Here is a 17082-nt window from a genome sequence, read left to right on the forward strand (position 1 = left end):
TATACACATATTATAACTTTAATAAATGTATACATACACTTATTTATAATTTTAATAAATTGATAACACCACTTAATAGTGTGACAATCTGATAGCAATAATCCTATTTCACTTAGGTATATGACAACAAATTATCATTATAAATTAATTACGTCCAAAATAGTGCTATATCAATTGCCGTATTTTTTTTTTTTACAAACAATATATATTATCTACACTAAGGAGGATGGGATAAGCTTAACCTTACAATGAGCTAGTAATAACGTGGTTCAAATTCGTCTTTGACGAGAATCGAGCCTAAGACCTCTTACTTACAAGTGAAGAGAAATACCATTAGACCGTAGTACTAAGTGGCATTAAATGGGTCAATTAGATTAAGATTTTAAATTTCCTTAATGGAGTTTGATGGAGTAATGATATAGATTCGATGTGGGATTTGAGTGAATTTCCTCATAATCTTAAAGAGAGTCTAGATTTGCTAAGGCCTAGAATACACTGAAATTAATCTGTCCAAATCCACAAAATCAATTGATCACTGTTTAAAATCTTTTAAAATAAAATTTCAATTAAGACTACGACTAATTATGCTAATTTTTGCCATTATTTAAATCTATCTTCTTCACTGTCACTTAGTATTACGGTCTAATGGTATTCATTTTCACTTGTAAGGGAGAGGTTTTAGATTCGATTCTTGCCAAATGCGAATTTAAACCATATTATTGCTAGCTTATTATGAGGCTCAACCTATCCCCTCCCCCTCAGTGTGGATAATATTGTTTGTTCAAAATAAATAAATAAATCTATTTTCTTCACTATATATAGTAAGGTTTCCCAAAACAAAACCATTGATCCTAAACCCTCTAATACTTTTCTTCACTATATAGAGAGTAAGGTTTCCCAAAATTAGTAACCTAGCTTGTTTAATGTGTTCGTTTTCAAACATTATGATCATTTGAAGTAATACTATAACATGCATATATCATATATTCGTTACTAATTTACTGTCGAAGAATGTAATCTCACATCGAAAACTTAACATAATATATTATTATTTACAAATAAATGATTTCACTATTAATAACACAAAACCGTTTCTAATAAAACTCAACACTTGCCAATGTCACTTAGTGTTCCATTTCAACTTGGGCAATCTCACATAAAAAACTTAACAAAATATCATGGCCGGTCCATATATTTTAAGGCTCGGGGCAAGGCCAATAATAACGCCGTTGTATAAGTCTACACAAGAAAGATCATTTGTTTTTTATTCATACATATGAAAAAATGGTCCCCATGATTGAACTCTTAACAACTACACAGTTAATGTTTGGTATTTTTTTTTTCAAACAAATCGTTCAACCCGTCCAACCTGCCCATGCCGGACAAATTGGGACGGTTTTAAAACTAATATGTTGAAATTCAGGTTATAGCACACCCAAGGGCGAAGCTACAGAGGCGCAAGGAGGGACGTCCGCCCCTCCCTTCGCCGAAAATCTAGTATTGGAGTGATGGTTTCGCCCCTCTGGTCCCCCCGGAAATGATGAAATGTTGTATGTTTCTGGATTTTCCCTGCTGCTGCACGTAGGGTTGTAATTCTTTTTAGAAAAACCAGGCCAGAAAACAAAGGCGTTTTGGTCCTGCTTGAAAATTAAAAAAATCCTTCCTTTAGTATGACGACGTCCTTCTGTTATTGAGTTAAAGAAAAAATAAATTATTTAAATGGGGACCAGTCATCACTCGTATCCCCTCTTTTCCTTTTTAGTTTGGGCCCGCCACATTTCGGTTTTAACTCCACCATCTTCTATTGTACTGACTTTTTGTTTGTATTATCTTTTTTTTTTTTTTAACATTTTAATTTCCTCATCATTTTCTCTATTCCACCATCTTCCTCTTTCTCAATTGTATTCCATATAAAGATATTTACCTAAAACTCCCAAATAGCAGGTGTTAGATTCGATTATCGTCAAAAGCGAATCTGAACCATTTTATTATGGCTAGCCCAATAAGAAGTTTAGCTAATTCCCCCTTAAGATAAATAATATTGTTAGTTAATAAAAAAAACCTCCCAAATAACGTGTAAACATATTGTTATCCTTTTTTTTTTTTTTTTTAAATAACATAAGTATCGTTCAATGTGTATTTATAGAATGTAGTACATTTATTAAGTGCAATATGTACTAATTTATATGATATATAATAAATTTACGTAAATCCGCTTAAGCCTAGACTAGGTTCTAGCCCGCCGCTCGGCTAGTGTCTAGCATGTTTTAAAACCTTGGTTTGTATTGATAAATTATGAACAACGTTAACATTGTCTACTCCGATTTGGTTGTCTACATTTTAAGATATTTTACCTTTTTAAGTTTTGCACCTCCCCCTGATGATTTCTGGCTTCACCACTGAGCACACCTGACGGTTTACAAGTTTTCTAGAACATAGCTTCTAAAAATTGAAACCGAAGTGAGCCAAAACTGACCAAGCTATAGACAAGAAAGTGTTATTTACACACTGATTTTTTCCACTCACACACCCTTATTAATTTTTAGTAATTGATCATCTTAATTCATTTGATTCAATAACTGAAAATTAAAAAATTGTGTGAGAAATAAAAATTGGTATGTAAATAGCACTACCTTATATATATTTTTAAATGATTTTATCATGGGTTGCATCAGAACAACTCTCTTGTTGGTTTTCTTGATACTGTTCATGTATTAAGATCAACTAGTACTCTTTGCTTTCTTTCTGGTGATGATTTTTATTCTTGTTCTTCTTTGGAAATATTGGTTCTGATGGATTGTAGTCCAACTAGTACGATCTTTACTTGTTTAAAAAAAAAAAAAAAGAAAAAAAAAGAGAGAAAAAGTTAGCACTACCCTATAGAAATTGCTGCACTCGTTCGCCACGCGTGGCACTTTTTAACTCACAGATACCCTATTCTTTCCTAGATATCATAACCCATTAACTATTTTTTTAAATTTTTTAAAGGGCCCAATAACTATTTTTTTCCACCAAATTACTGTAGATCTCCTTCATCACCAGTGAAGTACTGAACTGTCGACCTTGACAACCGCTCTACTGAATTCCCTTCTAAATTTCATCTTTACTTTTTCACTCCTGGAAACTCAAGCCTTGTCAAATACTAGAGTTTAGTCAACGGTTAAAAAGCAGTTTTTCTTCTTCGTCTTCCTCAGGCTGTCCTCCTGGTTTGTTCTTTCCCACTGCTACTGCCATATACATATGCTTATAAACTAATTTTAGTGCCCGTCAAGATTTGGGGTTCTGTGAGGGCGCCGCGTTTGCTCTGCCCAAAGGTTGGCCCTGCAGAATATATAACTATTTATAAATAAATATTTTCACTATTAATAACACAAAATCCTTTTGTAATAAAACTCAACAATTGCCAAAATGTAGAGCAGATCTCCGACACCACTTACCCCACACCCAACCCCCCTCCCACCCCCACCCAACCTTTGAGCAACCTTCGTGAATTGAACGGAATGAGGAAAAACTTGTTAATAATATATTAGATTGTGATCCATGTTTTCAACAATATGGAAAATGGATTTATGAAAAAAAAGAAAAAGAAAAAAAAGAAGAGATTAATCGACAGAAAAAAAAAAAAAAAAAAAAGAGATTCAGAAAATCACCAAAATATAATAAAACCTATATAAGTTATAAAGTTGTGACCAAAACCATTTTATAATTGTTAGGAGGTTATTACTTAATAATAGAGGTGTAGTTAAAAATCATGTTTATGGATTTATTTATCCATAATGAATGTTGTATTTCATAAATAGTATTTCTTGAGAGTTAAGTATTTTATTTCTTGCACACGTGCGTAAGATTAAAAACGTAAAATCAATTCTAAAAACTAAAGCATTGTTCCAAACAATTTTGGAGAATTATTTTAGTTCATGTTAAACTTTTATTTATGGTATTGTATATTTTGTTGGGAACTGTTGTACTATGGGTTTTCCCTTTAATATATTTTTCTTGTTTAAAAAATAATAATTATTACTATATGTGGAGGTGTGTTTTCTTAAGATGGAACCAAACAAATAAATTATAAGTTATTACAATTTGGAGTTTATTCCTATAAATAATTGATCCCAAGTTGAGACTGAAGTTTTTTATGACTTTAAGCAAGGACGAAGCTGTATAGGACCTAGGGGTCATCCGCCCCCACTCAATTGTGTGTGTGTGTGTACTTTTGCATTCCAATTCCCAAGCCCTAATTAAACTACAAATGAAAAAAATAGATTGCATTTCAATTCTAACGTCAGTTCTAATTAAACTATAAAAAAAATGGTCCAGTGGAAAAAAGACAAGGTGTATCCGGTAGTTTACATACTTGTGACATTAGCACGAACTCTTCCAGTTGCTATTGCTACCGTTGAAAAAGCATTTTCGGCTATAAAATTTATGAATCGATTGAGAAATTGAACGGAAGATTAATGGATGAATGATAACATGATTATTTTTATAAAGAGATATTTGATGGTATTGGTAATGATGTTGTCATGCACACCGCTTTCAAAACATGAAAACGCGTCGAGGAATATTGTAAGATGTTGTATGAAAAACTTTGTGGATTAATATATAAGTGTTTTGTGCAGTAAATTTTTGAGTTTTTTAATTTTACCTTCTTGTTTGAAGATGCCCCCATTCTTACAAATTTCTGGCTTCGTCCTTGACTTTAAGGAGGTTATTCTTTTATAGAGTATTACTTTAAAGAGATTTTACTGTATAAGTACTACTACACAATTGCATATTTTCTTTCTCCTCCCCAATCTCTCTTTGGTTTTGTTGTATCCTTTATTTCTTTATATTTTATTTCCAATCTACTGCCATTACTTTTGCCGTTTATTCTTGTTATTTTATTCAATATAATTAAGTTATATGGTATTTGCTAGACAACAATCAATCATTCAATCTACATTTGCATATTCCTATAAACCCTAATTAAAGAAAAGGACTTACTTGCAGTGGAAGACATTACAATAAGGTTGAGTGTTTGATCTTCCCTTTTCTGAAATCCTTTAACATTCTTTGCTCTCAAAGGGATCAAGCCAATTATACGATGCAAATGCTCTTCCTATCATGGAGACAGTTGCCATCAATTTTAAAGAGTTTGTAACCTACTCTAATTCTAAGAATTAATTATATTAATTCACTTTATTAAACCAATATTAAATTAACATGTATTAAGTCTAAATATATTATAATCACTTATTTACTTTTTATCTAACATACCAAAATAAATGGTTTGATCAACTCAGATATAAAAAAAAAAAAAAAAAAAAAAAAAAAAAAAGCTCTTACATTCTCCCACATGAGTGTAATCAAACTATCAACCAATATTATATCTAACAAGTAAATAGTGATTACTGAATCATGGTGAACATAATGACCTTCCAATTGAATTCAATGATTTATTAGTTGAACTTCAGACAACTTAATACAAAGTTATATAGTATTAGTGTTCTAACATTACAAACTAATCAAACCCAAGTAGAATTGAACTTAAAAAAACTTTAGATGAGAGTCAAATCATATACTTGTATGACTCCCACATTGCTTGACCTAATGACGTTGCAGATGTCATTCTTTATTCCATATTTTTGCACAAAATTACAAAACATAAAAGCAAACTTGACTGGACTTGAGCTTTTACTAGTGAATTACATTGTCATGTAAATCATCTTGCAAACTTAATAAGCACAATTTCTAATCAAAACATATACATAAGATGGTGAAAAATTATCTTACTCTCACATTCAAACATTATCCGTGATTGCATGCATACCCATATTTGGCAAAAGCATTTGAAATGCTGTTACATGTAAGGCTTTTGTCAATGGATCCGCAATCATGTGCTAAGTACCAATACACTCCATTAACTCTCCCTTTTCTGGTTTCATCTTGGAGCTTCAAATACTTAATTTACATGAGTCTTGAGGTTTCTGATCTTCTATTATTTTTGGCAAAGAACATCACTGAAGTATTGTCACATAAAATCTTAATTGGGCTTTCAACACTTCTCATTATCTTCATGTCTTAAATCAGATTTCGTAACCATATAGGTTGTCTCATTGCTTCAAAACAACCTATGTATTCTGACTCCATTGTTGAAACTGCTATAGTGGTTTGTTTTCTACTTCTCCATAAAACTACACCACCAGCTAATATGAATATATACTTATTGGTTGACATTCTATCATCTATGCAACCAACTAAATCAACATCACTATAACATATTACTTCCAAATTCTCAACTCGATGAAAACCCAAAACATAAACTTGTGTCTTCTTCAAGTACCTTAATACCTTTTTACTTGCATTCCAATAAGCTATACTAGGATTTGATTGAAATGTACCCAACACACTCAGTGCAAATGCCAAATCATTCCTAGTGCAAACTTGTGCATACATCACCTTACCAACTAAGGAGGCATATGACTTGTCCTTCATAGCTTGGATGCCATGATCAGTGACAGTCATTAGATTTTGTGATATAGAAAACTTGTCATCTTTGACAATGGGAACATCACCACTACTGCAATTCTCCATGTTAGACCTTTTGAGAACTCGACCAATGTAATTCTTTTGAGACAACCCCATCCTACTCCTCACAATCTCAATGCCTAAAACATAGTAGGCTTCACCCAAATCTTTCATATCAAAATGGTTGGGCAACATTTCCTTAGTCTAATTTAACAATTGAATATTTGAACTTGCCAAGAGTATGTCATCATCATAAAGAACCATAAATATGAAATAGGACTTATGCTGTTTCATGTAAATGCAGTTATCAATCTTGTTTTCCACAAATCCAAATGATTGCACAACTTGATTAAACCTTTTATACCATTGCATAGAAGCTTGTTTTAGTCCATAAATAGACTTGTTGAGTTTAGATACCTGGTTCTCCTTCCCCCTTTCAACAAATCCTAGTGATTGCTTCATGTTGATGTCTTCATTAAGATTGCCATTGAGAAATGTAGTTTTGACATCCATTTGGTGCAACTCTAAGTCAAAATGAGCTGTGAGGGCCATGATAACTTGAAATGAATCCTTGGTAGACACAGGTGAAAAAGTTTCAGTATAATCAACATCTTCCCTTTGTGTAAAACCTTTAGCCACAAGTCTGGCCTTAAACCTTTTAACTCGTCCTTGTGCATCACGTTTTTTTTTTTTAAACACCCATTTGTAGCCAATTCGTTTAAGGAGAACCTTCAACCAAGGACCAAACATCATTCTTTGCCATTGAATCCAACTCTTCTACCATTGCAGCTTCCCAAGGAGCACTTTGTGAACTCTTAATTGCTTGTTTTTAAGTTACAGGATCATCATGGCCACCTATGTCATATTCAACTTCTTGCATATAACACATATAATCACTAGGTATGGTAGATTTCTTGTTTCTTGCGAATTTTCTCAACATAGGTGGAGGGTCATGGAAAGATGTGGATGCTGCTTCCGTCACTATTGTTAGTGGATGTGAAACTGTCTAGGGTTCCAATTCATCAACATGTTGAGATGTATAAGCCAATGTTTTAGATTTATTATTGAGATCATGGACTGATGATGAAATTGGAATTGCAGCATTGTATACGATGCAACTGCTTTTCCTGTTGTGGAGACAGTTGCCATTCGTTTTAGAGAGTTTGTAACCAACTCTAAGAATTAATTATATTAATTCACTTTATTAAACCAATATTAAGTTGACGTGTATTAAGTCTCAATATATCATATCCCTTATTTGCTTGTTGTCTGACATACCAAAATAAATGGTTTGAAATGTTAACATGGTATCATAGTGGGTTCCCTAAACTTGACCCCTGAGGGGATGACCTATTGATGACCCTAACCCAGATGAGACTCAGATTTTTGTGCCTTGTCACAAAAAGAGGTTACCAACAGGGTTTAGGGTTCAATCATGTGATGAAGATTACAAAATTATAGGAAAGTGTTAGGGAAACAAAGTTTTTGTATCAGATAAGTTGTAAATAATATATAAATATCACGTTAATTAATTAAAGAGTTCAAGAAGTGATTTTTACATACCATTTTAGTTTCTCACACATCTCTTTATTTATGACCATCAGATTGAATAAATCAAACGGAATCAACGGTCAAGAGGTGTACGTAAGATTATAAAATGGATGTGTGGCAATCACTTTCCAAAAAGTTTATTTAATTAGATGTTGGTTTACTCTAATTTATAATAGAATGGGGACGAAAGTGAAAGTATTATGGAATGTCGTTGAAATTTGATTAAAATTGAGTATGTTATATTTTCCCCGTCATTAGTAATATTGGAGATTTTAATCAAATTATAATTAAAAAAGAAATATACAATTAATCAAACTAGAACATATACTTCATAGTGACCGATTACATGAAGAATTTTCAAAAAAGCAACCCCATTATGTGGATCTGAAAAACGTGAAAATAAATTATTTTCAAATGAAAATATTAATGATAAAAAAAATTGTTTGGTATATTAATTTATTTCATTATTCCAAATAATACCATAAGATTCCATTCATAATAATTCTTCGGCTGTCGCACGCACAATGTCATCATGACAATGCCACCACACCTGCTTTCGTTCAATTTACACGTCCTCTTCCTTCGACAATATATTCGAGAGTAATGCCAGAGAATAAATTCGTAAATTCAATATTGAAAATTAAAAAACATAAAAATTGATGATTAATTTATTATTTAAATGTTGATAAACGTGCTTATTTTTATTAGTGACATATCATTTAGTTTGTAAATTTATTTTCCAAATTTAGTTTCCTTGCACTACCCTGTATTCAAATCTCACACTAAACAAATTATGCTCGATTGTAATGGTATATAAACCATAAAGTCAGAAACACAACATATTCGAAACCTGCAATTCCAAATTCATTTCTAGCCATGGCCAAAACTTCCCAAACCCTCCCAGTTCTTACATCTACCCTACTCATATTTTCCTTCACTGTTCTTTTCTCTACAACCCTAGGGCTCAAAAACCAAGAGAAGCTAAGCCACCTCCATTTCTACTTCCATGACATAGTCAGCGGTCCAAACCCTGCTGCCGTCTGGGTTGCCCAAACACCCATCTCCAAAAAATCCCCAACCCTATTCGGCTCTATAGCCATGTTCGATGACCCGCTAACCGTAGGCCCCACAAGGAGCTCCAAACTTGTGGGTAGAGCACAGGGGTTATACGGGTCAGCCTCACAGAGTGAAGATGCTTTGTTGATGGCCATGAACTTCGTATTTTATGAAGGGAATTATAATGGGAGCAGTCTCAGTGTGCTGGGTCGAAACTCCGTGCTTGAAGCTGTGAGAGAGATGCCGGTAATCGGCGGAAGTGGGGTTTTCCGGCTGGCTCGCGGGTATGTTCAGGCGAAGACTGTCACGTTTAATGCAACCAGTGGGGATGCTCTTGTTGAATATGATGTGTTTGTCTTCCATTATTGACTTGTCTGCTTTTCTCATCTCCACAATGTTGTCTTCGGTCAAAGTGTAGTAGGTGGAGTGGTGGGGTTTTGCTTTTTGGTGTATAGCCATGTTAGGTCGAAATGATTTCTTCGCTTCTTTATTTCTAGCATTTCAATTTCGATTGAAAAATAAACTAAAAAGAATAAATAAACATAAGTATATAGAAAGAAAAAAAACGAATGTGTCAGAACCATTTTCCTATACGATATGAATGTTGAATGGTTCGAAATAATCCATCCTACTTTTTTTTCTTTTTTCTTTTGTTGTGTGGTGGGTGAGAAGTTTTTGTCCTGAAACAAAATTTAAGTTTTGCTTTATTTCTTGTAATTGAAAAGTGGTTCCTTAATCTCTTAAAACTCATATTTCATTCATTTTACATGTTTTTGTGAAATCCATCCGAGTTCAGTTAAGTATGCAATTACGTGGAAGGGGTATTAGCAAAGTTTGCTCAAACATTACAAAGCCTTGAATAGGCTCAAAATTCACTGAGTTAATCTACCGCTCGAATGTGTTACGCGCTCAAACTTCATAGCCTCAAGTTCCATAGACAATGGCTACTTTGTCAGCTTTGTCACCTACAACTATATTAATCAAGCTGTTTAAATGATGAAATATTCAGATAGGAAAGAATACAGTGCGACTAATAAGTACATAAGTCCTTTGTGCCATTATCTTAAATTGATCTAGCACTGGCACCTGATGTCGTATTTGATTTTGGTTGAGTGCAACGGGAGGGGGGGAAGTGAGAAGAAAGAATAGAGTTGTGGTTTTGGCACATACTAAATGCTACTCTATATGTCACATTTCAGGGTTCAGCCTAAATATTTATATATACTAAAACTCACACAAAAAACACTGTTCATTAATAGTGTTCTTCCATTTTCACCCCTGCTTCTTTTTTGTCATCTGAACTTTGCCCTATTGCTTTGTTGTCAAATGAGTAACAGTTTTGTGGGAACGTGCTCGAAGGCTCTTCCATTTTCTTCTGTCACTTTTCCCTTTCTCTTCCTCTCTGTTTCTGTGCTTTTCTCCCTGCGTCAATCCTTCGTGTTTCCTTGCTTCTCTCTGCCTCCTCCTTCGCCTAAGAACCGCTGGTCAATCTGGTTTCTCTGGCTTCTTCCGATGGCGACCAAGATTTCATCATGGAGGAGATGAATGATGGAGGTCAATTGGATCTTGAATACGATTTCTACCGTGAGACTTGCCTAGAAACTGAGACCATTGTGAGGGTCGATGATGGCGTATATTTACTCCCACCAAAAGAATGTCTCTGCCCAATTGATGCACCTTTTCTTCCATGACTGCTTCATTAGGTATATCCCAAACCCCAAGATTATTTTTTTCTTCATCTTTGTGGCTATTTCTCATATGGGTTTTGTTCTTATTGCTCTACTTTCAATCTTGATGCTACTTTTCTTCATCTTTGTGGGCTTTTCTCAAATGAGGTTTCTTCCAAATTCTAATCTTGCTCTGGGTTCTCTGACTTTCTTCATTTTTGTGTGGGTTTTTCTTGAGGGTTTTTGTTTTGATTGTTCTGGATTTTCTGGTTTTAGTTTTGATTTCTTCTTCCCTGTGTTTTTTCACAAACACCCCCTGCAGGTCCCATTTTTGGATATCCGAATATGCGCTCGAACTAACTCTCCAAGGCCGCTGATCTTGGATTCGCCACTCCTATATTTCCTTACTCGGATTCATTTCCGACGTTTTAATTCTACGGAATCAGTAGAATGTCAATGATCGATAAAAGAATCCTCTTCCATCATCTTCCCTGCTATAAATATATACATATGTGTGTGTGTGTGTGTGTTTGTGTGTGTGTATAATTATTATGTACATATGTATATCCCAATGTACGAAGAACAATAGGAGAAGTCTACATGCAACATAAAACTAAGCATTAATTTAGGAACCAGTTCAGCATACATACAGTTTTGTACTTTCCTTTTGTCAATCTTCTCTTCTGTACTGTATCGTTATTTTGAAAATTCATTAGGAGAACTACTTCGAGGTTTAATTCATTTTGTGTAATCAGTTTTCTTAAGTGGAAGCAATAAGTATGTTTTATACGGCATATTTTAAATAATACATAAAAAATTACTTTCTAAAGATTGATGTGAAAATTTATAAACTGAATTAAATTTAAGAAACGCATGAATGAATCAGCAAAGAATTGAAATGTTATTTCATTTTTAATGCTTTTAATTGATTTCATGTTTATGTTTGAATCAGTAAAGAAACGTTGCTAATGGTGTACCTGTGACGATTCAACGTTGATATGCTTCTGTGTCAATTGGCTTCAGTTATTTGGTAAGAGACCTTACTTTAACCTCCCAGTTTAATTCATTTTGTGTTATCAGTATTCTTAAGTGGAAGCAATAAGTATGTTTTATACAACATATTTTAAATGATTACATAAAAAATTACTTTCTAAATATTGATGTGAAAATTTATAAACTGAATTTAAATTTAAGAAACGCATGAATGAATTTAGCAAAGAAAACAAAAAATGAGAACTATTTTAAAAATTTTAAAATGTGTTCTAGGGTTTAGTAAGAAAAGTTGTTCCATGAGTTGTGTATTGAGGTTTACGTTTACGATGTGAATAGAAATATGAATGAAATGCACATACATTATTTTTAATATTTTAAGGGATGATTTTTTTTTGTCTGGAGAAAATAACAGCATCATTCCTGCATGTTAAGTTTATTTATTTTTTCAATTATTGTGGAGAAAATTTGAAGCCAAGTTCTTCACTCTTCTCAGTTTCTGCTGCTGATCGGCTGTCATCGCACTATGTAATGAACCCTTCTCCTTCAAATATATCATCTTGTGATTGTGTAATCTTCATGGTCTGTTTGGTCTATTCCATTTCCAATTGGATTATCGATGTTGGTTCTATGTTTGAAGTTGGAAAAACTCATATGTTGCTTTTATAGTTTGATTAACAGTTCTTAATTAGAATTGGCAAATTCTTTTACTAAACATTTTTTTACTCATCATATTTCTAACGTTGGAGGTTCATTCTGATTTGAGATGGAAATTAATGTTATCAAGAGTTTAAAATGTGATGTAAGACATAAACTATTATGATTTTGTAGAGAAAATAATCTTTTTAATGAAAGAGCTGTAAAAACAAAGTCAAGGTTAGGTTAGAGGGCTTAAGAGAGTAAAATTGGGATTATGAAGGGTTAGACAGGTATGGGTGGGATTGGTTGAAGGATTTGATGGAAGCTAACTCTTAATTATGATGCTATTAAGGAAAAAAAGTCAAGGATAAGTTGAAGGGTTTGAAAGAAACTAAAGTGGAATTAATTGGAAACAAACTATTCACTAGAAGTTGATATATTTTTAGGTGTTTTCGGAATACAAAGTAGTATAATAAGTGGTATATGTAGTTTATATTTTCTATACTTTTTCTTATAATCTCTTATGCCTTGGTCTAATTATTTTCTTGAATTCGATCTGTTTTTTGTAGAAACTTGGTTGCAAGGCAAGTTGAAAACGCACAAAAGTTTGATCGCATCCTATAGAATTGCCAGAGAAGGTCATCTCCATTTTCTTACAAAATCAGACTTCTTTCTGCATGCAGAAACACTAGGTAAACCCACTTTATCCTTATTTTGTTCATGATATAATTCTACTATCTATAAATTTATTTCAATTTTTTTTCCCTTGCCTGGGATGCTTCCTTAATGACCAACATAGCAAAGGACAACTTTTAGTGTTGCAGTAAACAACATTTCCCATTAATGTTTTTGGATAGGAAGCAATTTGTGTTTTTTCATATCCAAAGAACTTCATAAGATTTTTAATAGACGAAATAGGTTTCTCTTTTGATATATAAATTTGTTTCATTCATGATGAGGTTGTGTATAATTTGCATTGGCATTGGTAACTCAGTTTTTGACTCAAACATTGTTTATGAAGATTGAAATTGCATAATCTTTCATATAGTTTTCAATCTCGCAGCAACGTGCAGGTACAAATTCTAGTGCCTCTCTATATTTCACATTTCAGATTCTGAACCCCTTATTATTACCTTCATGGTCCTAGCGAAAACTGTTAACATTCAAACGGGAAGAATTGATCATTCAACTATGAAGAGGAAGTACGTACGTACCTCTCCTCAATTTGCTTCAACTTTCGGTGCCAGGTTTCGTCTTTGATGAGATTACGGTTGATCTAAGAAAGAAACACACACAAAAAATAAAATAAAATAAAATCGCATGAATACAACATTCCTATGCCAAAATCCAAAGTAAATATAACGTGAAGAGGAGTACATTACGACAGAAACTCACATCTGCAACACCATATTTTCCACCAGACATTTCTCCAGTTTCTCTTGAAAAAACCCGCATCTTGGAATTTAGAGCTTTCTCTACTGCTTTGGAAACTGAACTTTCCATCGTACTTTTGGCCTCCATAAGTTGAGGTTCATAGTACTAACATAGTATACATACATCAAAACAAATTTTGTAGTCTACTGAATGACCATACATTAGGGTAAAAGGAAAAGTAAGAGCACACAGAAGGCAGAAGGGTGGGGTTCGTTGACGGCCAACTTGTCTTTGAGTCTCAAGCTGACTTGCAAGAAGTCGGTTATACTCGTTAACAATATGTAGCAGCACAACATCTAAAGATCAGTCATGCGAATAAAACGAAAAAGATGCATAGAGCTAGCTAAAGTACACAATTTCAACTTTGCGGGCTCCGCCAATTCCAAGAATCGTCACTTCATTTACATGCATCGCAACCCCCTTCCAGTCAAATACGACGAGTATCCATACCAGTTATTACTTCGCCATCAACCTTCGCTTGGTTTAGGCGGTGAGCATAAGCATCACCAACATAATCCCACATCTGCTGCCTGCCTGTCCAAATGAAGCATATAGCAATGTTTTCCAATGCCTAACAGCATGGCCTTCTGTCTATATATCTTTTTTTGGAGAAAAAATTCTCTATAATATTCTGTTTGTGCTGGATGAAACTTAATTAAGACATCGCCATAGCTCATCAAGTAAATAATACATGGGAATATTGCTTTCTTGCACTGGATGCAAAAATAACCTCCTAAGAAAAAAAAAAAACAAAACATGTTCACCTTCCACTTCACATGTTACGTGAACCCTGGGATTCACCGAAATTTCCCAGACAGGAAAACTAACTCACTTGATAAAAAAGTCCATATTGAAATGCAGGGACAATGAAAAGAATGGTTACAAAGCATACTCACTATTCCTCTAGTGCCGCCATCCAATCTCTCTACGTTCAAACAAAAGTTAACCAAAATAACATATATATTGCGCAATATAACTCTGGGAAAAAATTAAATCAATATAGAGTAACTCATCTACGACGACAATTTTATCACGGCCATTAAGAGTCCGTTGTAAAAAATACAAATTTATCATGGGTATAATGAGCATGTGGTGAATAACAATTTTTTATCAAAGACAAATTTTAGTCCATGGTAAAATAGTAATTAATGATCATCCGAAAGTTGCATGTTGTAAATATACTAAGCCACCACACGTGATGCTCATGGTTAATATGGTTAATATCCACAACGCCTTTTTATTATCTACCACATGCATAACATGTGGTACAATCATTCATAATTAAAAAAAATTAAAAAATTAGAGAAGGCAGGACACCAAATTTTGCAAAATTTTAAACAATCTTTGAAATTTGACAAATCCACTTTGCGTGCTGTCTGCCTTCTCCGTGCCCATCTCTTCCACTTTATCTTCCCTTCCCCGTTTTCAGTTTGTTAATTTCTGTCATCTCTCTTTTTCTCTCTCTCTCACGGTGGTTTCCAATCTACTCCAATCTCAAGTCCCCACTACCACCCCTGTTCATACTTCCTGTCAAACCTGCTTCACGTTTCCCGATTCATCCCTCTGCAGATGCCAAAAGAACCCTTTATCCTCCTCCGAGCCAACTCAGTGGAGATGGGACTCTGCGCACCAGAACCTCTTCAAAACTGCCATCAAAAGCTTTGTTTTTGTAGCAATTTTCCCCAATTTCGTTGAAAACCTTATAAATTCGGCCTTGGTTTCACTCTCTTTCTCACATTTGCCGCTCATTTTGTTGATCCGCCTGTCCATCACTCCGTCGAATCTCATCGCTTCGCTAGCCAATAGGAAGAGTTTACATTTGGATGAATATTCCTTTTGTTTTTTGATCGGGTACGTTTGATTTCATTTGTATCTGTTTTTTTGGATATTCCTTTATTAATGAGCCCTTGATAACAATTTGTCGCCGTAATATTTTTCTTGTTCAAAAACTACCGCTATGCTTGTTCTCTCTTATGAATGATGGTGGATGACGATTGGGTTGCAGGGTGGTTTGCATTTGCTAGCCTTTCTCACTTTATGGCTTAGAAATTGGTATGCATAATGCATATATTTGGATTGATTTTAGGGTTAGGGTTTTGAATTTGAATCTCTATATTCTCACTCAAATTTTGGAACTTTCCTCTTGTATTTTAATTTTTTATTGTATTTGTTCTAATACTATTGTAGTTGTTTTGTTGGTTTGATCGCAGCTTCCATTTTCTCTACTTAAGTAGTGCAGGGCCATCATATGGTTAGTAAATTAAAGATGTTCCCTCAATTTCATTAAATAACTTAAGCTTGAATAAATCTTGGTAACCCATTGTAAACACGAATTTTCCTACGATGAAACGAGACAAGAACACGTGTACAAAATAATATTTTGTATTAATGATTTGGGGTTACAATCTCTTTATAGTTTGATCCTCTGATTCGATCTCCGTAAGATGTAGATTTGTGGATGTTTTGTTGACCCAAGGGCCGTCAAGGCTTGATCTTGGATGAACGGTTGGAAGTTTCTTCAAGAGCCTTCGGGGCTTGATCTTGAAGGTTGAGGGAAGTTTCTTCAAGGGCCTTCGGGGCTTGATCTTGAAAGTTGATGGAAGTTTCTTCAAAGGCCTTCAGGGCTTGACCTTGAGGGTTGAGGATGAATAGATCTTCAAGGGCTTTTGGGCTTGATCTTGAAGAATGGATGTGTGGATTTGTTGATGTTGTTGATCCAAAGGGCCGTTAGGGCTTGATTTTAGGATGAACGGATGATGAACGATGAACACTTTCTTCAAAGGCCATCAGGGTTGGATCTTGTAGGAGGACTTGACGAAGAACGAAGAGGGCTTTCTTGATCCTTCGACATTTGCTTGAGAGCTCTAGAGTTTCAAAGCTTCAAGATTTTGGTGTGATGTGAATTGGTGTAGTGAAATGAATGAAATTGACTTCTGTTTATAGAAATTTTCAAGGCCTAATTTTGAATATAATATTCAAATGAAATAAATCATTTATGTCAAGTGTTGACATATGTCCTATTTGATGACTTTTCTGATTTTGTTCAATTTTTTGTTAAGTTACATGATACGTGTAAAATTTATGTGATACGTGAACGTTGAAATTTTAATTATTGGTCAACATTTATTTCACCGAAATTTCGATGTTTACAAATGCCCCCACTTCAAGGCGCGTCGTATGCATGTGCTTGTCACGTGTAGGAGATGCGTTTGGAAGTTCCTTAATGTAGATGTCGATC

General features: G+C 34.0%; 1 protein-coding gene across 6 annotated transcripts; it reads left to right on the forward strand.

The window, feature by feature from the left end:
• Positions 1–8868: 8868 nt before the first annotated feature.
• Positions 8869–16874, forward strand: LOC108866117 (dirigent protein 22-like). 6 transcript variants are annotated; one of them, XM_048576611.1, is made up of 6 exons: positions 8869–10817; positions 11104–11811; positions 12268–12299; positions 12980–13102; positions 16055–16095; positions 16295–16874. In XM_048576611.1, exon 1 carries the CDS (start codon positions 8935–8937, stop codon positions 9481–9483), a length of 549 nt encoding a protein of 182 aa, XP_048432568.1. In that variant the 5' UTR covers positions 8869–8934; the 3' UTR covers positions 9484–10817; positions 11104–11811; positions 12268–12299; positions 12980–13102; positions 16055–16095; positions 16295–16874. The 6 variants fall into 6 exon arrangements, with proteins under 6 accessions (XP_048432568.1, XP_048432567.1, XP_048432565.1 ...); XM_048576610.1 differs by having other exon boundaries at positions 16055–16874; XM_048576608.1 differs by lacking the exons at positions 16055–16095; positions 16295–16874 and having other exon boundaries at positions 12980–13457.
• The last annotated feature ends 208 nt before the right edge of the window (positions 16875–17082 follow it).

Source organism: the organism of the source record quoted next, unplaced genomic scaffold (genome assembly GCF_019419815.1).
Source record: "Pyrus x bretschneideri cultivar Hongxiangsu unplaced genomic scaffold, Pyrus_bretschneideri_v1 Contig9, whole genome shotgun sequence".
Lineage (NCBI taxonomy): Eukaryota > Viridiplantae > Streptophyta > Magnoliopsida > Rosales > Rosaceae > Pyrus > Pyrus x bretschneideri.

Bases quoted from the DNA above. Each gene is read 5' to 3' on its own strand.
- LOC108866117 (XM_048576610.1), top strand. From the start codon at position 8,935: ATGGCCAAAACTTCCCAAACCCTCCCAGTTCTTACATCTACCCTACTC.